This window comes from Patella vulgata, chromosome 8, assembly GCF_932274485.2.
Source record: "Patella vulgata chromosome 8, xgPatVulg1.2, whole genome shotgun sequence".
Taxonomy (NCBI): domain Eukaryota; kingdom Metazoa; phylum Mollusca; class Gastropoda; family Patellidae; genus Patella; species Patella vulgata.
The window spans coordinates 10,367,501-10,390,062 of record NC_065886.2 but is presented as its reverse complement, the minus strand read 5'-3'; the positions used below and the strand labels follow the sequence as shown (position 1 = coordinate 10,390,062).

The 22,562-nt window shown below is 37.2% G+C and overlaps 2 protein-coding genes across 2 annotated transcripts in view; one reads left to right on the top strand and one right to left on the bottom strand.

The window, feature by feature from the left end:
• LOC126831010 (DNA polymerase epsilon catalytic subunit A) overlaps positions 1-16,943 on the bottom strand; it is a 47,416-nt gene extending 30,473 nt beyond the window's left edge. Inside the window, exons 1-15 of the mRNA XM_050561635.1 lie at positions 16,814-16,943; positions 15,895-16,021; positions 14,840-14,920; positions 13,601-13,738; positions 12,355-12,509; positions 11,602-11,673; positions 10,900-11,032; positions 9,761-9,868; positions 8,768-8,878; positions 4,298-4,503; positions 3,384-3,444; positions 2,767-2,838; positions 2,332-2,445; positions 1,204-1,416; positions 781-888 (exon numbers count right to left, since the gene is read on the bottom strand). Coding sequence (XP_050417592.1) covers positions 781-888; positions 1,204-1,416; positions 2,332-2,445; positions 2,767-2,838; positions 3,384-3,444; positions 4,298-4,503; positions 8,768-8,878; positions 9,761-9,868; positions 10,900-11,032; positions 11,602-11,673; positions 12,355-12,509; positions 13,601-13,738; positions 14,840-14,920; positions 15,895-16,021; positions 16,814-16,875 — 1,761 coding nt within the window. The 5' untranslated portion in view covers positions 16,876-16,943. The remainder of the gene's footprint in view (positions 1-780; positions 889-1,203; positions 1,417-2,331; positions 2,446-2,766; positions 2,839-3,383; positions 3,445-4,297; positions 4,504-8,767; positions 8,879-9,760; positions 9,869-10,899; positions 11,033-11,601; positions 11,674-12,354; positions 12,510-13,600; positions 13,739-14,839; positions 14,921-15,894; positions 16,022-16,813) is intronic.
• Positions 16,944-17,203: 260 nt separating this feature from the next.
• On the top strand, positions 17,204-22,367 carry LOC126831009 (39S ribosomal protein L40, mitochondrial). The gene is made up of 5 exons (XM_050561634.1): positions 17,204-17,271; positions 17,860-17,943; positions 18,678-18,848; positions 19,970-20,168; positions 20,683-22,367. Exons 1-5 carry the CDS (start codon positions 17,231-17,233, stop codon positions 20,848-20,850), a joined length of 663 nt encoding a protein of 220 aa, XP_050417591.1. The 5' UTR covers positions 17,204-17,230; the 3' UTR covers positions 20,851-22,367.
• The last annotated feature ends 195 nt before the right edge of the window (positions 22,368-22,562 follow it).

Genomic DNA, 22,562 nt, shown 5'->3' with positions numbered 1-22,562 from the left:
AAATAATGTACGGACAACTCACCAATCCTAAAATATTTATACCAGATGAAATATTTGACTCACATGACGATTTCATTGAAATAAACAGTGTCTGTATTTTAAGTTGTTTAATGGTCTCGAGCAAGACATTGCCTAATATATTGAAACAACACTCAGATGAACGTCCTTGTGCGGTACCAATATACTACTTAATGTGTCGGTCTTGAACATTAACCACACTTAAATTTAATGGTAATTTAAACATTCAGTTGATCCAATAATCCTCACATTCTTTTTGTCATTCTTAGTGTTTACCGCCCACTTCCACCAAAGGTGATATCGCAGACAAGTTGTCTTATTTTCATTTTAATTATCTTAGCGCATGTGCAGGTGTCTTTCCTGTGGGAGGAAACTGGAGTATGCTGAGTAAACCCATGAGGTTGAGAAGGCGCCCCTATCTCCAAGCCACATACACTCACACCAGGGATCGAAAAAAACAACGGCGGGCCAGAGATGACCGGCCAGCTAGAGGTCGTAGCGCGGCACTCTAGACCACTAGGCCATAGCACCCCCTCTATCCTCACATTCTTTTTATAGTATTTATATACTCCCCCACATCTTCTGTAGGGATCACAGTGTTGAAATCACATGTAAAATTGGGTTACTAGTTAGTATGGCTTTATCTGAACTGCATCAATTTTAAGGAATTCAGTTCAAGAAATTATAAAACTAAAGCCATAATATGTAACAAGATGCTAAAAAGTATAGCCATTAAGACAAATTTTAATTTTTTAATTTTACCTCTTTAAAGTTAGTAACTTGATCTAATGGTATTTTTTCTTCTACTTCAATACAAAACTTCATTGTTCTTTCAACGTTATCTATCAATGTTTGAAACGCTTCTGGTACCTGAACAAATAAAATATTAACATAGGATGCCAGCCAATGAAAATACATTATAGGATGCTAGCCAATGAAACATAGCTAAGCCATCTGACCAGTTCACGAGTGCAACAGCTTGGCGAATGTGATACACATCTTGTAAGAGTCTTCACAAAAATCTTGAATAGTACTTACAAAAAAACAAAACAATTAGTCAAAGTCAAAAAAAAAGAGAGAGAGAGAGAGAGAGAGAGAGAGAGAGAGAGAGAGAGAGAGAGTTTAATGTCCCCTCATACATATTTCTACATGTCAGATAGGTTTTAAGAAATAAAATTTACTCACCATTCTAAATCTAGCTGGTACATCTGCTCTATAAACACCAGATTCTATGGCCTCTACGTGCCCTCCGACATACGTCTCTGAATCTAAAACATGGCCGTCCTCCGTTAATCTATTTAATATAGACTCTTGTTTATTAGGGAACACAATATTAGCGTGATACGCCTGCACCATCAACAACGCCTCACACAGTGTACCAGAGCCTTTACGTAGAACCTGTTAATACAAAATTTTATTATATTGGCGACATTTTTGTAATCAGTAAAACAATTTTTCCTAGACATGACTTCCTGACATCATTACATTGAGCAACTGGGTTAATAAAGACGGAGCATACGCCATGCAGTGCGCTATGAGGGAAATTTTCCCAGACAGCGACACTATGGCCTACTCTTACATCAAATTCCAACTGTTCAGGGATCTTTTACGTGCACACCAATGTATACACAGGACCTCAGTTTTTTGTTCCATCCGAATGACTAGACAGCTGTCCTTGTCAGGCCCTCCATCCTACATCACTGACAAGGGGGAACCACGCCAGAAAATCTGGATGAACTTTATCGGCCAATGAAGGGATCGAACACGGGACCTCAAGGTTAGCGAGCCAACTTCTTACCCACTTAGCCACCGTGGCCCCTCATTAAATTGAGCAATTGGGTTAATGAAGACAGGCATATGCTATGCAGTGTTCTATGAGGAAAATATCGTCTGGACAGCGGCACTGCAGCCTACTCTTATATCAAATTCTAACTGCCAAGGGATCTTTTATGTGCATGCCAATGTGTACACAGAACCTCGGTTTTCATCCCATCCGAACAACTATATGTTGTGCCCTATTTCTAATTCCAACTGTTGAGGGATCGTTAACATGCTGCCAATTTATATGTAATACAGACTAATTAATTATTCGACACCGCCCGGCAAAGTAAACAGTTGTAAACCTGACACTCATTATCTAGACGGACAATCTTAAATTATGCGACAACAGTAACCCAATAGTTTTCGAAGATTCTCAATGAATTTTAACAATTTGCCAATAATGGTTTGAATCCAATCATTTAATAAGAAACTAGCACTAAACAGCTAAACGATACCTAAGTTGTAGTGATTCATATCAGAATTTAAGCTCACCTCGTCTGGTTCCATAGGAATAATTGTACACAAGGCAAAGATAAATGGATGAACATATTTCATATATAGATAATACGTAGCTACAGCATCTGATACAGAATAGTTAGCTAAAACCTGTAATATACAAACATATTGCATATATATATAATACGCAGCTACGGCATGTCATTCTGGGGGAGTTTTTCAAAGAGATCGGTTTTTTGATGTTTGCAAACAGTGAAATTAAGAAAACAATGACTGATTAACAATATAAAAAAAAACACAGATGAAAAGACAATTTTTTTCAAATCTGTAATGCACTAAAAGACAGACATCAGAGATATTGTGCCTGTTCAAAATCTGAACTAGTCTCTAACAATGTCTAAGAATATCACGATTTAGAAGTACCTGTAGTTCTTCAATTAAATAATCAAGAATATTACGATGTACACATACCTGTGGTTCTTCACTAGCTAATCTACACATCTCTTCTGGATCTAATTCTACTGGATCATAACGTAACTTAGCCTACGAATAAACAATTGAGCTGTTTACAAACAAATATTTGATATTTATCGTAATCAGTCCAGGGTAGTTGCGGTGTTACGGGGGAAGAATAAGTCGTGTAACTAGAAAATTGTTTGTTGGAATCTTAATCATGGACGAGAAAGAATCTTCAGGAATTCTTTCAAACCATATTCACATGTCCTGTGGAACATCTGTATGTTCGTTAAGGATGAAGTGTGTCAAATACCCATGGCTCACCTGTGTTTTAGGTAAGAACAAAGTTTCTCAAATACCAATGAATCACCTGTGTATCCAGTACGAATGGAGTGAATCAAATAGCTATAGAGAACCTGTATATCAGTTAATGATGAAGTGAATAAAATACCCATGGAACACCTGTATGGCAGGTATGAATGGAGTGAATCAAATATCCATGGATCACCTGTATGTTGGTTAATGATAGTGAATAAAATAGCCATGGAACACGCCTGTGTCTGGCAAGAATGGAGTGAATCAAACGTGCATGAAACACCTGTGTTTTAGGTAAGAACAAAGTGAATACTTACTTTAGCTACAGCTTTTAAATTCTGACTACCAACAGGTAAATAGCTGTCTCGTTTTACCCACCTACAAACATATCATATATATAATGTTAAAAATGTACATTTGAAATATATTTATATCATGATAAAAATGTACATTTGAAATATAGATAGTAAATTTATTCATGTAACTTTGCAGTGTGCCATGAGGGAGCGAGAACAAGAATGGTCCTATTTTTTGTCCTATCCCAACAACTAGACACTTGCCAGTCCCCATACCCAAATTCCAACTATACATCCATGAGAACGAGAACAAGGATAGTCCTGTTTTCCTTCAATAGCAAGACGCTTGCCAGTCGCCATGCTTCTTTGACATAGGGAAACCTCACTGGAAAATCTTTAGGAAATTTCTCGGCCAACACAAGATCGAACATATGAATTATCTTTATGCCTTCATTTCAAACAAAACATAGATAGTGGTTAATTAATATATTATGAATTTGGAGGGGTTCAAGTCATTGAAGACTGTACTGTGTAAAAAATTAAAAGCAGAATATATATATGTCATGGGGAATTTGGGGTAAATTCAAGGACAATATCTTTATAAACCAAGAGCCTTACACATAAAAATTAAACTAAAATAATTTAAGAATGCAATATGCTGTGAGATAAATTTTGACATGGCCTACTCTTATATTGAATTGTATACACAGGACCTCAGTTTTCCGTTCCATCCGAACAACTAGACAGCTTTCCTTGTCAGGCCCTCTGCCCTAAACCACTGACAAGGTGGAACCGAATCGAAAAATCCTGTGGAATTGTCTTGGCCAACACTGGTATTAAACCCATGACCTTCAGGCTGGGGAACCAATGTCTTACTTACTGAGCCACTGAGGCTCGCATCTTGACAAATAAATTGGAATGTATAAAATACTAACTTAAAACAATCCATGTGTATTCCAGTTCTAGATTTATATTCTCCTTGACTATCTTTACATACTCCGATCTCTCGTTCTAAATCTATCCCATGAAACCCGGCTCTTGCCTCTACAAACGGCCAATCGAAGAAATCACCGTTATATGTGACATATATATGTGGTTTAACTTCTACAATATGGTCTATAAATCTCTGGATTAACGCAACCTAATAACACAAAAACAATTAAATAAATCACAGAAAAAAAACCTGTAATACTCTTCAATCATTTATGCTAATTCTATTAGAACTATTCCATTTAAAATTATCTGGGGGGTGTGAGGGGTGTGGGGGTGTGACTTATTCTAGAAACTATCCCGCCCCTACTCCACTCCCTTTACCAACCATATCTATACTAATATTTGTGAAGTTTGTCTGTCTGTTTGTCTGTCTGTTCGGGGTTGGCGGCTACACTACATGTAGGTCTGCCCCGAGTCTGAAATTTGGGGTATAGGGGTAGCTCGGACCGGGGAGTAACATACCGGGCATTCTTCTAGTTACATATATTTGTATATTTTTTAACACCACTACCGGTCGGATCTTTTCCTAAAAATTGTATTTAAGACATCTTGAGAATTTTTCAAGACCCTTTTTACAGAGGGAATACCATTTTTCTAGACCCTAACAACCACCAGATTATTTCAAAGGGTGGTTTTTACATGGAATATCAAGTATGTTTTCTTTTAAATTATACAAAATTTACAGATATGGAGGAACATCTGATACTATGCTAATATTGCACAGAGAATAGGAAATGTTGTACAAATGAAATGGGGTTAAACATCCTAGCTCCAACTGGGCTAATAAAGACAGGGGTTCGCCATACAGTTTGCTATGGGTGAGATTTTGCCCCGACAGCGGCATTACAGCCTTCCGCAGGGCTTGCCACGAGACGCGAGTAATTACTCGCGCGCACGCTACGCTCGCGTAAAACCAAATTTACGTGAGTGATTAAGTACTCGCGCAAATATAAAAAATAATTTAATCAGAAATAATTGAATATCGTAATATAAAAAGCCGTAAACAATTTGTATGCCTTCATATCGATGCACTATTGCGCACGCGGCGTGTCTTTCCAGTGCCAACTGTTGTTACTAAAAATACTTTGAGACGGGTACTGCCAGGCGTTTTTTAAGCGGATGTCCTTTGCCGTGTCTGGATAATCAAACATTGAGCGGATGTTGTCGTTTCTATTAATAGCAATTCTTTCGATCCCGCATCTTTTCTGCAAATTGATGGGATTGAAATTGTTTTGCCTGTTCTTTTACCTTTCTAAGCTTTACCCGAATCCCCTCAGCACGCCAACGATGGCAAAGGGAAGCCCAGTTTCTCTTGCAACGTTCTTGTCATGGGAAGACGATTAACAGATATTTTTTTTTGCCAAGGAAATAAAAGAGTATGCATTGTCATTGTGTGTGTGTGAAATAGCTTTATTCAACGTCCGCTTCCACCGAAGTGACAAGAGCATTGCCATTAGGCTCATGAAATTTAAATGGCTACTCACGCACATCATTCTGCGTGAGTAAATACATGTACTCGCCTCACTCGCGCAAGTCTATATTTGCGTGAGTAGTCATCTACTCGCCTCCAATTTGCTCATGGCAAGCCCTGCTACTGACATATAAAATTTAAACTGGGAAGGGTTCTTTCATGTGAATCCCAATGTGCACAGGAGAACTTGGTTTTCCGACCCATCCAAATGACTATACGTTGTCCCTTGCCAGACCCTCCGTCCTGCACCACTGCTGTACAAATCGGTTGTAATGTCTGTACATACCGTATTTTTCGGTGTATAAGGCGCACTTTTTTTACCAGGTATTTTATTTTCTAGAAGGGGTGCGTCTAATACATAGTATTTAGCAAATCTTGGCCTTTCTGTGTGTCAACATAGAGGTCTGAAGTTGATCATATCGACAACAGCAATAAAGATGGCGGCCATTTCCCATACCGATATCCCGTATACCGTTAGTCATAGACGACAGTGGCAACAATATAGGTCAATAGTGGTTTAGTGTTATTAAAAGATCTGCAAAGATATCGTAAATAATTAGATGACATATTTTTCTGCTATACCGACATTCCGATGTCGTCATTTTTCGTCCAATAAATATGGCGGCCATTTAAGATACGGTATCGGCTTTTCCGTATACCGTTAGTCATATTTCTATTATTCCGGCTTTTCCATATACCGTTAGTCATAAACGACAGTGCTAACAATATCTGCAAAATTCTCGTTAATATTTCTATTATTCCTGCGTATTTGATGACATATATTTCTGCTAATCCGTTTACCGGTACAGTTAGCCACTGTCGGCAATCCAAACAGTGTGTTGACGAAAAGGCGGGGCTTACGACAGACAAAGAGTTTTCATTGGCTATTAGAAGGGTAATTTCCATTGAGCACACGCTCATTATACCATAGGCTATGGGTATTGTCTGTTACAATGATAGCGTTAATGGGCGGGATTACAGTTAAACTGGCAGAATATATCGAAGAACAGATTAAATTTAAGCCATCGACTAAAATATATTTTAATGACATAAAAAATTAACACAAGTATAATAAAAACATATAATAATTGTTGTATTACTTGGTAAATCAAATGTCAGTGGGGTCTGGTCTGCATTTCCTATCTGATCGAGGGTGTAATCATGCTTGGATCTTAGATTGATGATGAATTTTTGAAAACTGGTTAGTTTGTCGTCAAAATCTTGTGGTAGTTTCTGTGATATATGTGTTCTTCTACGAATTGATAGGTCGTGTCGGTTCAGAAATCTGTACACCCAACTTGATGTTGCCTTGAAACTTGCATATTCGGCTTTGCCCTTTGCCAACAATAGTGCCTTTAGTCTGACTTCTGTTGTCGAAACGGGCAAACCTTCTTGACGCCTCTCATTCACATAGTCTACCAATTCTCTCTCAATTTGAGGATAACGTGCGGCGCTCCACCTATTAGCTTCTTTACTAGGTTTCATGTCGGTAAGTTTCCCCTTCATCGCCCTCCAACGTCTCACGTTTGACTCCCCCAAACTAAATTCACGACCCGCGGCCCTATTTCCGTGTGCTTCAGCGTAACTAATTACCCTCAACTTCTCCTTAGCGGTATAAGCGGTTCGTCTCGTAGCCATTCTGAATAAATAATTTTTAAGAATGATGGAATGTTCACTGGTGTTTTATATACATCGGGGTGTTTTCTTTGAGCAAGACTGTCTTTTAGTAACCGTTTTAAGTTACCGACGGTTTTCATTCAACATGGATTCAGTGATTGGCCCATTGTTATAATTTACCGGTATAGTTAATTATCTACCAGTGAGTTGTTATCGTTTTCTTTATGAAGTCGTTTGCAGTTGACAAAACCATTGTTTCTTTGATTGGTATTAAAAATGCTATTGTATTATTTTACCGGTATAGTTAATTATCTACCAGTGAGTTGTTACCGTTTTCTTTATGAAGTTGTTTGTAGTTGACAAAATCATTGTTTTTTTGATTGGTATTAAAAATGCTATTGTATTATTTTACTGATAGATCTAAATGGCTACAATCTGGGTATTGTCATGACGCGTGGAGTGGGCGGGGCAACAGACGCTATCGTTTGTCAGTTGTTTGCATAACTTGGAGTAAACTGGAATTGTTGTTTCTCTTTTACCGGTAGTCAGGATTTAAGTTGTGAGTAGCTGATCATGATATATTATTTCTACAGGTATTATTTAATTTGTTTATCATCAAAACCGATTCATTTATCACAGACAATTACGCACGAATTTAACACGATGTAATAGACGGCCATGTTTGTTGTGGGCGGGACTTGAATGACAATTTCACTACCGTACGAGCAACAGAATTACAGCTGAAAGTTATGCAATAATGCAATTGCGTGTTATAATTAATATAAACAAATGTAACAAAAGCATTTTATTTCATAAAGAAATATAATTATATAAAGCTTGATACGGCTAAATATCGGTAATTATTATAACTGTAAACAATAGAGTTTGACCTAGTTACTGGAGATCGCAGGTGGATTTGAGTCACATATGCTATGGCACGAGTTTCACACGCGCTGGGAAAGGGTGCGCCTAAGCCACGCATATTTTTTTTTTCCTGAAACACCTCTGCCAAAGTCGCCCTGCGCCTTATCTACGCATGCGCCTTATACACCGAAAAATACGTTACTCACACTGTAACCCAGATATCATTTAATTTTGTGTAATCTTGTCTAATTTCTTTTACATTTATTCAATATCAAATCTTTGTTTTTAAACAAAGATTTGATATTAAACGAATGTGAAAGAAATTAGTGCTAGATACACAAGATTAATGATACCCGGGTAACAGTGTCATCATGATCATGTTTTGTTTACAATATAAATGTTTAAGTTACACAATTTGTTATGACCTGCTGTACAAAATGGTTCTAGTCCCTGTACTCACCTCGTCTGTTTCATTAAATATAATAAATGGTCCCTCAAATTCTGGTCTTGGTGTATATTCAAAATCTTCAACATCTTCGGCTATAATCTCACGATTACAGATTAAATAACCCTGAAATACATTTATAAATACCAAATAAATCTGTCTAAAATACATTTATAAATATCTAATCAAGGTCTCTGATTGTCATTCCACGTTTTTTTTTAAATCCCTAGTAAACTACATTATTGTTGAAGTAGAATCTCTAAAGGGAATTTCTGTCCAAATATGGTTCAATTTAATTTAGTTCATCACAGCTCATTTTGATTAGCATATGATTTAGGATTTATGTAGTACAGGTGGATATTATGGCTTTATGAGGCTTTAATCCCTCCAACCCACCTATAAGATTTCAATCCCTCTAAACCATCTATAAGATTTCAATCCCTCCAACCCATCTATAAGATTTCAATCCCTCTAAACCATCTATAAGATTTCAATCCCTCCAACCCATCTATAAGATTTCAATCCCTCTAAACCATCTATAAGATTTTAATCCCTCTAAACCATCTATAAGATTTCAATCCCTCTAAACCATCTATAAGATTTCAATCCCTCCAACCCATCTATAAGATTTCAATCCCTCTAAACCATCTATAAGATTTCAATCCCTCTAAACCATCTATAAGATTTCAATCCCTCCAACCCATCTATAAGATTTCAATCCCTCCAACCCATTTATAAGATTTCAATCCCTCCAACCCATCTATAAGATTTTAATCCCTCTAAACCATCTATAAGATTTTAATCCCTCCAACCCATCTATAAGATTTCAATCCCTCTAAACCATCTATAAGATTTCAATCCCTCCAACCCATTTATAAGATTTTAATCCCTCCAACCCATCTATAAGATTTTAATCCCTCTAAACCATTTATAAGATTTTAATCCCTCCAACCCATCTATAAGATTTTAATCCCTCTAAACCATCTATAAGATTTTAGCTCCACCCACCTGTCCGTCTATCATGTAGGATATCATCATTATTTGATCTGTAGCCGAATCAGGAAATTTTAACGGTAATTTAGTTGTCTCAATATCATATGCAAATACAACAGGATCCTGGAAAGAAAAAGAAGATTGTATACCTAATTACATGATATAATATTCACTAAAAATACATTCACTAAAAAGCTACCTTGGAGGTTTGGCCGAGAAAGTTCATCCAGATTTTCCGGCGTGGTTTCTCCATGTCAGTGGTGCAGGAAGATAGGCCTGACAAGGACAGCTGTCTAGTTGTTCGGATGGGACGAAAAACTGAGGTCCTGTTATACATTGGGGTGCACGTAAAAGATCCCTTGGCAGTTGAAATGCAATGTAAGAATAGGCCATAGTGCTGCTGCCCTGGCAAAATTTTCCTCATAGCACACTGTATGGCATATGCCCGTCTTCATTAGCCCAGTCGGAGCTGAACAGTTGGACGTTAAACCATATTTCATTTTATTTAAACGAAATGGGGTTTTATAATGTCCTACTGTTCTGGACCTACTAAACTAATCAAGACGAGCATATGCCATACAGTGTGCCGTGTGTGAAATTCTGGCCTGACAAGTCACTATGGCAATCTGGTTAAAACACAAATTCTATTTCATTTAGTATTTTTTAAAGTTCAAAATTTTGTTTTACTTGTCTTTACTACACTAGGATTTGCCAGAGTTGTTATATAACGTGCATTCTGGATTGCGTGAGGGATTAGAAAATGAAACCACCTCTTACTGCGACTCTTTGGTGCACGATGCACAGAACTGTGAGCAAACCACCAGAGACATCAACGCTGATTGATTAATCAATGTCTGACGTCATAGGGTCAAAAGTCGCTCATACGACCTCTAATGCGACCTTCTACTATAACTATTCAGATCTTCATGTAGTGTACTGTCGGCAATCAAAAGTATAAAAAAAACGAATTGAAATATAGATCTGTAATTTAATTAGAATGGCCGCTATGATCTACTTTATTTGGCTTTCCTGCTGGCAGAAGATCTTTAACTCGCTGTCATTGGTATACACAGGACATGGTAATGACTAGATGATTTCCTTGCCAGACGATGAATCCAGCAAGTTGGTTAAAAGCACACTTGATAAAAACTTACAGGTCTGTCAACCAGATCATCTCTACGTCGTAATTCGATTGGTTCACTTCCTCTACCACGTACAGAATACCAATGGCCGACAAATATCTCTTTATCAATGGACACACGTACATGGTATGGTACATCATATTCTCTACAAAAACAAATATAAATAAATATCTAGAGAGAGAGAGAGTAAGAGAGAGAGAGAGAGAGAGAGAGAGAGAGAGAGATGGGGTTTATGGTCCACTCGACAGAAAGTAGGTAATTTCAGGACTAACACCATGGTTCAATTCTATTTCAATAATTCGCTTGTGCGTAGGGGTCTTTAGCAATGGGAGGAAACCGGAGGAAAATCGGAGGACTCACAAGGTTGGGCAGACGACCCTACTACTTGTCACGTACAACCAGGGAATCAAAACCCTGCCAGTTGTCTCAATGACAGACCTTTTCATACAGCGCGCACGCGCTAAATATTCGACATCCAGAATCTTAAGACATGTGTATTAGAGACAGGGAGGGTCGTCGTCTGTTCAAACACATGGATTTTCCTCCCCCTGCTAAAGACCCCTCATACAAGCAAAATTATGGAAATAAAATTGAACCATATGTAAGTCGCAAAATAACTTAGTTTGTGTCGAGTGGCCCTTAACTCCCTTTGTCTCTGTCTAATATTAGAGATAAACTATTTATAGACCAATCTATCCAGTCAACACACATTACCTGATATCAATCATATTCTCCATTTGATCAGATATTTTCTTAGAAACAGAACTTGCTTCTCCTGTTAAATGGCTAAAATAAAAATAAACAAAAAAATCATTCAATACATCTCACTCGACAACATTCTTGGATATTCTCCGACACACACACTTTCTTGATTATCAAATGAAATGTAATGCGGTTTAAAGTTCTACGTTTCTGAACCAACCAAACTACAGAGGTTGAACCAATCTGGTTAAAACACAGATCCTATTTCGTTTCTTTCTTATAGTTCAAAATTTCGTTTTACTTGTCTTTATTACACTTGGATCTGGAAGAGTTGTTATTTAACTCGTGTTCTGAATGGTGTCAGGGATAAGCCATTGAAACGGTCTGTTATGGCGAGCTTTAAGCGTGTTTTTCACGGAACTGTGGGTAATCCACTAGTAACATCAATGCTGATTGGTTAATCGAATGTCTGACGTCATAGGGTCATACGTCAGTCTTTTGACCCCTGACGTGACCTATCGCTATAACTTGTCAGATCTTCACGTAGTGTAGGCCATCGAAAGTATAAAAAAACGAAGCGAAATATATAGATCTGTAATTTAATCTGATTGGAGGTTGAACATACTCCATTAAGAGGAGCTTTTTTCGGCTCTCCTCTGAAAAACACACAACAACGACTTGAACTCAACATAGTGGACTTCTTTAAATATCTCACCATTTCCACTGAATAAGATTATGACCGATAGCTGAATGGCGGAGCATTACCTTGTCATCATGGTGGTGTAGGCATCATTAGATTTTTCTCGTTCTTTGTTCTTTTTCACCGCGGAGAAAACTTCACGTTTAACTTTCATCAAATCTTCAGTACTAATAAACGACAACTTCAACATTTTACGTTTCAACCCTACAAGATGATTGGCCTGTAAAATAAAGAATGATTTTTGTATAGGGATTTGGCACAACAGGTAGAGAGTGTGATTTATAACCAAATGGTTGCAAGTTCGAGACCCACAAATTGTGACTAATGGAATAAGACAGTCCATCCCTGTATTAAAGTCTACCCAGCTGTAAATCGGTACACATAAAGAGAGCGAGAAATGGGATTTAACGTCCACTAGACACAAACTAGGTCTTTCGAAACTTACGTATGGTTCAACTTTATTCCTTTATAACTCAATTGTGTCTAGGAGTCTTTTTGGAGTGGGAGGAAACCAGAGGACCCCCCACCCCGACCCCCCGGTACAGATAGGATGGTCACTATGGTGTATGCAATTACACAAAAAAATGTTGACATTTTTGGACAACATGGGTTGGGTCTCTTTCTAGAGTTCTAGGGGATCACGTGGCTAGGTTGGTAAGACGCTGGCTCACTAGCCTGGAGGTCGGGTGTTCGATCCCTGCATTGGCCGAGAATGTTCATCCAGATTTTCTGCCGTGGTTTCCCCTTGTCAGTGATGCAGGACGGAGGGCCTGACAAGGACAGCTGTCTAGTCGTTCGGATGAGACAAAAACCGAGGTCCTGTGTACATATTGGCGAGCATGTAACGTAAAAGATCCCTTGGCAGTTGGAATTCGATATAAGAGTTGGCCGTAGCGCCGCTGCCTGGGCAAAATTTCCCTCATAGCACACTGTATGGCGTATGTCCGTCTTCATTAGCCCAGTTTAGGAGCAGTACAGTAGGACGTTAATCCCCATTTCATTTCTGGCGTGTGCACTGAAGATTATATATGGTCTGTCATTGAATCAAATGGCGTAGTTTGTTCATACATACAAGCAGTAGTGACGTCTGCCCAACCTTGTGGGTTTTCTCTGGTTTCTTCCCACAGCGAGTTAATGATATAAAATTTTCACAATATGTTAGTCCGGAAATGACTAGCATTTTCTTTTCTGTTTTATGTCAAGTTCAACATTAGTAGTGGAATTGTTGCGGATATTTTTTCAGTTATAACTAAAATCATAATTTCCACGTCTGCTCAGATCATAAAGTTGTGACAATTTTTTTTAACTTACCAGATCTAAATCCTCTTTTGTTACACTTTCAATGGATGCAATTTTACCAGAAAATTTTCTCGTTAAAAATGATGCGACTTCTCTTTCACAGTCTTTTTTAGTAATCACATAAAAATAGGGTTTAAATGGTAGAGTTGCCTAGAGTAAGATAAACATAAAATAGGTTAGATTTTTAGAAGACCAAACCAGCTCTTTATTCAAACATGTCTGATTTGTAAAACAAATATTGATTTTAAGATACAAATGTTAATTTTAATGTAGAAATGTCGAAATACGACAACAAATGAAGAAATAAGAATTAAGAACTTAGAATTAAGAGCTAAGAATATAGAGCTGTTTGGTCTTCCATAAGATTTACCTAGAAGATAAACATCAAAATAAAGTTTAAATTGTTGAGTTGCCTTTAATGGGATAAATAACAAAATTGGGTAGAGTTGCGTAGAATAAAGGGAGTCACGGTGGCTAAGTGGGTAAGACGCTGGCTCGCTAGCCTGGAGTTCGGATGTTCGATCCCTGCATTGGCTGAGGAAGTACATCCAGATTTTCCGGTGTGATTCCCCTTTGTTAGAGATGCAGGACAGAGAGCCTGACAAGCACAGCTGTCTAGTCGTTCAGATGAGACGAAAACATGAGGTCCCCTGTACACATTGGCGTGCACGTAAAAGACCCCTTGACAGTTGCAATTCGATATAAGAGTAGGCTGTAGTGCCGCTGTCCGGCCACAATTTCCCTCATAGCACACTGTATGGCCTATGCCCGTCTTCATTAGCTCAGTTTGGAGCAGAACAGTAGGACGTTAAACCCCACTTCAGTTCATTCATTTGCCTAGAATAAAATAAACATGAAAATAGGATTTAAATGGAAGATATGACTAAAATAAAATAAATATCTATCATTATTATCAAACATTTCTTGATACCCTTTTCAAACATTTCTACATTTTATTTCATTGTGTCAACCCTCCCAGGTCACATTCCTCCTCTAACGATCCCTGGTTTCGTCACCCAATCTGAATTGTCATCTAGTAATTTGTTTCCACCAGGATACCTGAACATAATGTTGGTGATCCATGTCTCCCTCTCCCCCCCTCCCAACAACCATCTGGTTGTATTGTCTGTAGATAGGCCTGCATATTGTTTGTTATGTTTATATTCTGTTCAGCTGTTTTCCTGGCCTATACTGAATCCTGCCATATAATTATTAGTGTAATTCCCAACAAAAGTTAAAATATCTACTAACTTTAAAACGACCTCCATCTTCCTGTAGGAAGTAATAATCAACAGCTGATACAAGTCTTTTATTGTCATCCAATATATCGGTCTGAAAAAATTATAAATATATACAATATGAATAATATGATGAAAGATTTCAACAATACATTGAAAATCATTTCATTATATATACTAACAACAGAATTCTTTATTAAATTCTCTGATCTTCATTTGTGTAATTCTACCCAGACAGTGGTGTTACGGCCAACTGTACTTTGATTCCATGTTAGCCATTTGAGGAAATGTTAATTACTTGCAAGCAACTATATTCTGCATGTTGGATCTAACAGAAATATCAGTTCAAATCAAAAATGATTCAATTCCTTTCAGTATCTACAAAGGTATAATGAATTGAAAATATGTCAACATTTGGGGATCTTCTGCAGGTAATAGGAACTAGATATTTCAAAAATTTATCTTATAAGTATTTTAAATAATTGACAGGGTTTTATTAATCTCCCTGACGTCACACACAAGGTAGAGTATACTTATACTTTCTAGACACTATATAATTCACTACCAATTATTTTCATACTAATATAATATTCCCCATTTACAACAAGAATTTGTTTCCATGGAAACATAACTAAATAATAATTCACTAATTGGAAATCGATTATTTTCATACCTATATACATGTATATTTTCATGGGGACACAACCGGACAATAATTCACTATTATTTGGAAATCAATTATTTTCATACTAATATATATTCAACATTTACAACAAGAATTCATTTCCATGAAACAAAAATTATCAAATCTGAGAAATTTGGGTTTAGCAAATGACTCAAATACTGTAGATATATTTAGAATAGTTTGAAGTTGGCCCGAAGTTGGCCCAATGTTTGCCAAATAATGAATGGGCATACGTTGGCCATGCCATGTTGGCCCCACGTTTGTCGTGCAACGGTGTCGCTGGCCAACCATTGCCGACATTGGGCCAACGTAAGACTGCTAGCTGGGTTATGTTTTACCGGGTGCATGTTGATATATTTAGAATAGTTTGAAGTGTGTTTTACCGGGTGCATGTTGATAAGCCATCCTGTTATTTCTTGTGGATCTTTATATCGACTGTAACCAAATCTCAGATCAATTTCATCATTTAAATTAGCTCTTTGTAATCGTTTCTCGGTGGAATCTTCACGTCTAAAATAAATAAAATAAAAAGTTTAATTATTTAATAAATCTTACTCTGAATATTCTTGAAAAACACCTTCAACTTTTTGATTATTAAATGATTGGGCACCCACCATATTTTAACACACATCACCATAACTTATAGTGATGTTTGATAACGTTTTTTGATTCGGACGTTCATAATTATGGCGTATTACTACTGCGCAATTCTGATCAGATTAGTACTTTGATTGGCTATTGCACACATGGCCCCGCCTTTATGTGTTACAGACGTAAATTTAAAATGTCGGAAAAAGCAATCTACTGTCACTTTGATTTAAAAAGAGGGGATTTGTACCCGTTTCAGGTAGGATTATATGCTTAATTGTAGCTGGGTGTGGCAGAAATATTATAAATAACAATAATTAATTACAAATGCCCGGTGCGAATCGCTCCCGTATGTGCTACGTTGAAGTTAATAGCACCATTTCTTATCTCGAAACACGGAGGGTTGAGATGAGATTACGGTTTGTTATCTAGGTCTAGATCTATAATTAGATTTATTAATTGATTGGCCCCCAAGAGCTTTATTAGAAAAACAAATATATCAAAATTGTGATAAAAACAATAATTATAAACAATGGTGAACTCATCAATATATACATAATTAACCTAGTCTATACTGCCTATCTAAGATTAGTAGTCTTAAACCAGATCGACGATCAACAACAGTTTGTCAGTACACAGTACAGTGACAGACGAGACAAGTGAGAGAAGAAATAAGTCAAAACTAGAATATGACATGGTAAAATGTTATTGTACCCGCTTGATTCAGGTTTTTCCTCGTCGTCCGCCTTGTATTTTCCACTATTCTGTAAAACCATCGTCCCCGATCCAATACAATCTTTTCTGCTTTCTCAGGTCAACAACAAAATTATGAGTCCATGTTAAGTTTGGCGCCAAAAGTTATCTGCCCTTGAGCTAAAAATAGATCTGACAATATTTTGGACGTGGGCTTTAATCAATACATAACGAAACGAATTTTTAAATAAATATCAATTCGTTTTGAAAGTAAGTATTTATAAACATTGCCTGTTGCCTGAAATATGAATTGTAGCATAATAAAATTTGAATAATCATCCTGTTATGGGTTGTTTTTTTTGAATCAATAAAAGGAACTATTCCCATCATTTTGCGTTTTTCTGAACTTTTACCAACGATGAATTTTAACTGACCAAGATGTCAGCCTCCATGAATGCTGTGTTTTCTCGGTTTTCAAGGTTATTTTCTTATTTTAGCTGTTTATATTGAAATTTAAAACGCGTTTGTATAGAAAGGGCTGAAGTTTCGTTATTGTACATTGAGTTAAACCTTTTTTAATTTGATCGTCTTTCCATTATTTTATTTTGGCCAGAAAACCCCCAAACCGACCAACCAATTTCAATAGATGATGGGCATGGCAATGGCAATAAAATAGCCACTTTTCCAAATACATGTAATTGATGTTTTATTAGTAAAAGTCAATCATTCATTTGATGCTACCGTAATTTTCTTACCTTTTGAGCGAGTTGTCGTCTGGAACCATAGCCACGGCACAGGAAGGATGGGGTGTGGTGAGCACTGAACTTGCATCATGCATGAGGAATAATAAGACTCCATGGGAGGAACAAAAACCCAATATTCATACGACCAGGAAGGAACTATATTGAAACTCAAGATACCACTGGACAGAAACGTCCAGAGATGCAAACAATCGTTCATAAAACAACACATATTAAATACTATTTGCACTGACAGTTTATGATGATATGAAATGATTTGCTTTGATATTCACAGAATTTATTAAAATTATTTATTTTAATTGACAGATTGTGTTTAAACCAAGGTATAACCCTACGGACAGTTCATACTCAGGTGTCACCGCTGTTATTTAAAGTATCAGAACAGCTATGGTAAGTTGGTTGGTGGCTAAGTGGGTAAGATGCTGGCTCGCTAGCCTGGAGGTCGGATATTCGATCCCTGCATTGGCCAAGAAAGTTCATCCAGATTTACCGGCGTGGTTCCTCCTTGTCAGTGATGCAGGACAGAGAGCCTGGCAAGGACAGCTGTCTAATCATTCAGATGAGACGAAAAACCGAGGTCCCATGTACACATTAGCATACATTCCTTGACATCTGGAATTCGATTTAAGAGTAGGCCGTAGTGCTGCTCTCCGGGCAAAATTTCCGTCTTAGCACACTGTATGGCATATGTACGTCTTCATTAGCCCAGTTCGGAGCAGAACAGTAGGACGTTAGTCTACCACTTCCGGTTTCGGAGTTATGACCCCCGAGCGAAGTCGGTCTGTTCGGGGTTGACGGCTACACTATGTCTGCCCCGAGTCTGAAATTTGGGGTATAGGGGTATCTCGGACCGGGGAGTAACATAGGCCAGGTGGCGTTAGTCTACCACTTCCGGTTTCGGAGTTATGACCCCCGAGCGAAGCCGGTCTGTTCGGGGTTGGCGGCTACACTAGGTCTGCCCCGAGTCTGAAATTTGGGGTATAGGGGTAGCTCGGACCGGGGAGTAACATAGGCCAGGTGGCGTTAGTCTACCACTTCCGGTATCGGAGTTATGACCCCCCCCCCCCCCCCCCGAGCGAAGCCGGGATTTTCCTGCTAGTATATAATATTTGTTTCATCTTCAGTGCCGAACCTATGAAAAAGAAGAAAAAGGTCGACCCTATGAAGCAGTTCGCTAAAGAAGCTAAAAAACTCAAAAAGATTGAAAGAGAAATCAGACGATTGGACAAAAAAGGACGTATTTTAAAGCCTATTGATGAATTGGACAGTGTGAGACGGTTATCGAAAGAACTTGAGTAAGTAGAATGAAATTTTTCCTGTGTGGTTTCTGCCTTGTTAGTGGTACAAGAAAGAGGGTCTTGCATGGAACAGCATCTAATCTTCCGGATGGGATGAAAATTCAAGGTCACATGTAAAAGAACCCTTGATGGTTAACGTTCGGTGAGGATTAAAATGTTGTCCTCTGAGCAAAATTGAGCTCAGTCAGTGTAGTAAAGTTGGACGTCAAACTACATTTCATTTCACATAGAATTAACCCTTTAACATCTGAAAATGTAAATATTGACCATGTGGTTCCCCTAAAATATTTTTAAAAAGTGAAGATTTTTTTAGTTCAGTTTTGAAACTGCCAGAAGCTACTGCTTGCTAGGTCGCGGAATTCAAAAACTGATATCCTGTCCTTGAAAGATGCATTATGTAAGAGATAAATTTGCTGAGACTATGCAATTCTTCAAACAGTCAAAACTTCGCTTAGAATGAAGTTTTTTGACTTTAATTTTCAATATATTCATTTTTCATTATCTACTTTGAAACTATTATAGCGAGAACTGTCAGCTCTTTATCTAAATCTTTCATAATGTATCTTTAATAGTTCAGTTATTTATGTGACTTGGGCAATGTATGGTTCTAGAGGGAGCAGTAGTTGCAAGCAGTCCAATTGCTAAAATGCTAAATCTATTTGTTGAGATGTAAATAAGGTTAGGGTATGTGATTGTTGGCGAGATTGTAGGTAAGGGTTAGGGTAAGCATTGGGGCTAGGTCCAGGGTAAGGGTTGGGATTAGCACTAGCCCTATTTACATCTCTTGATTTATGACGAAAAATTGAGCTGGCCTTATCATTTAGCACTAACCATTGCTAAAGGAATGACAACAGGACTATGTCAGAATTATTTGTTGACATCAATTAGCCTTTTATTATACTAGAAGTTTAATATATATGTTAATTTAGAAATTCTAAGCATTTCAGCTCCACCCACTTGCAATGCTTTATCTCTCAATAATGTCATTCAGCGTAAACCTTGATGTTATTTAGGTTGCCGACTTCTGTAAGAATTAGATTTTTTATGTCAAACACCAAAAAACACAATTTTTTTCTTTCAATTATAGCAATATCCGATATGATTTTATATCATTTCAGATTGAGAAAAAGAGAAAGGACAGTTGTGTCATTCGATGAAATGGAAAATAGAGTGCTGCTATATAAAGATTGGACTCGTTATAAAGCTCAACAACGTCGACTTGATTCTATTACACTTAGACGTCTTCAGAATTCACAGACCAAAGCGCTGGATGAATTAAGAAAAGAATCTGAGGACCTTTATCAAAAAGCCATACAGGTTTGTTCTGATTACAACTAACAACTCGTCAGATGTCAGAAGGATTGGGATGGCCAAATGGGTTACCATGTGTGCATTACATATAGATCACAAGATCTTTCATTGAGTCAAGTGGCGTGGTTTTGATTTCCCCACTTGTACATGACCCCTACGCTCAAGTGAATTATTGAGATAAAATTAACCATGTTAGTCTAGTTGAAATGACCTAGTTAAACTCCATTAATTCCGTTTGGAATTTCTTGATTATTCCTCTTAAATTTGTTTTATTTTTATTCTAATTCCTCGAGAAATCCTTGGTTTTTATTCTAATTCCTTGATTTTTATAATAATTCCTCTTGAAATTATACTAATAACTCCTCTGAAATTGCTTGATTTTTTCAATGATTCCTTTGGAATTGCTTGATTTTTTCAATAATTCCTTTGGAATTCCATGATTTTTTAAAATAATTCTTTTGGAATTCCTTGATTTTTATATTATGAAAATCTTCTTGAAATCCTTGGTTTTATTTTGCAGATTGATGAAGGAATGCTTGAGTTACGTATTACTGGACCATTATCAACCCCTCCAATAAAATCTTTTGAGCCCACAGATGGGGAATATGTCGACAAAACTAGAAAATTCGATGAAACAGAAATAGAGATACCGAAAATAGAGTTGACTTCTAAAAGAAGACGGACCTAAGTGTGTCAGCATTGGGATCTAGCAGTTTCCTTATCAGATATGTTTTGTGTTTGAATTCTGGCTTGAGATTGGTTTACATCAGTCTTGCCATTGGCTAGATCTGAGATCAGGGTCGCGTTTCACAAAGCAGGCGTATAGATATGCGTAATTGTAAATCAAACATTTTATTATACAGTGTCTTGAAAATGAAATGAAATGGGGTTTAATGGCCTACTTATCTATTCCAAGAAAGAGTCTTTTCCCCTTGTCAGTGACGTAGAATGGATGGTCTGGAAAGGAACAGTGCTTAGTCGTTCGGATGGTATGTAAATCCAACGTCCCATGGACAGAATTCGAAGTATGAGTGGGCCTTCACCCCCGTCCAGGCAAAATTCTCCTCAGAGCACACTGTATGAAAAGTAGGACATTAAACCCCAATCTATATTTATTAACTCGTTAATCTGCAATCTGATTAAAACACAGATCCTATATCGTTTGTTTCTTTATAGTTTAAAATTTTGTTTTACTTCTCTTTACTACACTAGGATCTGAAAGAGTTGTTATAAAACCCAAGGGGGGTTGGATGGCTGAATGGTTAGCGTGCGCGCGCTGTATCATACAGTCTGTCATTGAGTCGACTAGGGTCGCCTGTCCAACCTTGTGGGTTTTCTCCGGGTCCTCCGGTTTCCTCCCACTGCTAAAGATCCCTACGCGCAAGCGAATTATGTAAATAAAATTAAACCATATGTTAGTCCCGAAATGACCTAGTTTGTGTCGAGTGGACGTTAAACCCCATTTCTCTCTCTCTCTCTCTATAAAACCCACGTTATTGTTGTGAAGGATTAGCCAATGAAACGGTCTGTTGTAGCGAGTTCTTGGCGTGCAATGCACAGAACTGTGGGTATCATACTAGAAACATCAACAAAATTGGTTGTCGAAAGCCGCTCGTATGACCTCTGACGTGATCTCCCACTACAACTGATTAAATCTTCATGTTGTGTAGGCCATTGAAAGTATAAGAAATACAGAACGAAATATAGAACTGTATTTGAATCAGATTGTACATATCTAGTATTAAACATACATTATGCAAGAGCTAAATCTGCCTATTGCAGGTCTTTCTTTAGGCCTGAAATCTTATCTAAATAATTAATTAGACATTAATTAACTTATCTAGACCATATTCAACTCTCGACGGCATCAATAGACTACGATATTTACTAGATTAGGTTCCGATTTGCTGTTCGACTTCCATTCATTTAAATCATGAAATGGATAACCGAGACTATGTTTTTTTGTCATATCAATTTTAGTAATGATGATCAAGGCTAGGCCGGAAATTCAATTGCTAAAATCTCGGTTCATAGTGGATCAATTTGACAGAAATTTTCAGCAAATTCCCTTTACATTATCTAGTTTTTAACTATTATAGTGAGAACTGCCATCTCTTTATCTAATCTTCCATAATGTATCTTTAAACTGTACATGTATATGCTGTTTATATAGAGATGTCAGATTAATAACAGTTTTAATTTGTTTTGGGAGCCTTGATTTGATTGTATGGTTTACATGTATATAATAAATAATTACAAAATTTTAACATGTAGTTTGAATTTGAAAACAAGAGGAATCTGATCGTCATTTTAATCCCTTGTAAACTACAATATTGTGAATATCTGTTAAAGCATTGTCCAGTTTTTTTCAGTATTTACCAAGATATGATTAATTAAAAT

What these genes read in the sequence shown, in the direction of transcription:
- LOC126831009 (XM_050561634.1), top strand. Translation starts at nt 17,231, where the DNA reads ATGTCAGCCTCCATGAATGCTGTGTTTTCTCGGTTTTCAAG. An exon ending in GTGTTTTCTCGGTTTTCAAG is followed by an intron (nt 17,272 to 17,859) that starts GTTATTTTCTTA and finishes TTTAATTGACAG; the next exon opens with ATTGTGTTTAAACCAAGGTA. An exon ending in AAAGTATCAGAACAGCTATG is followed by an intron (nt 17,944 to 18,677) that starts GTAAGTTGGTTG and finishes TTTCATCTTCAG; the next exon opens with TGCCGAACCTATGAAAAAGA.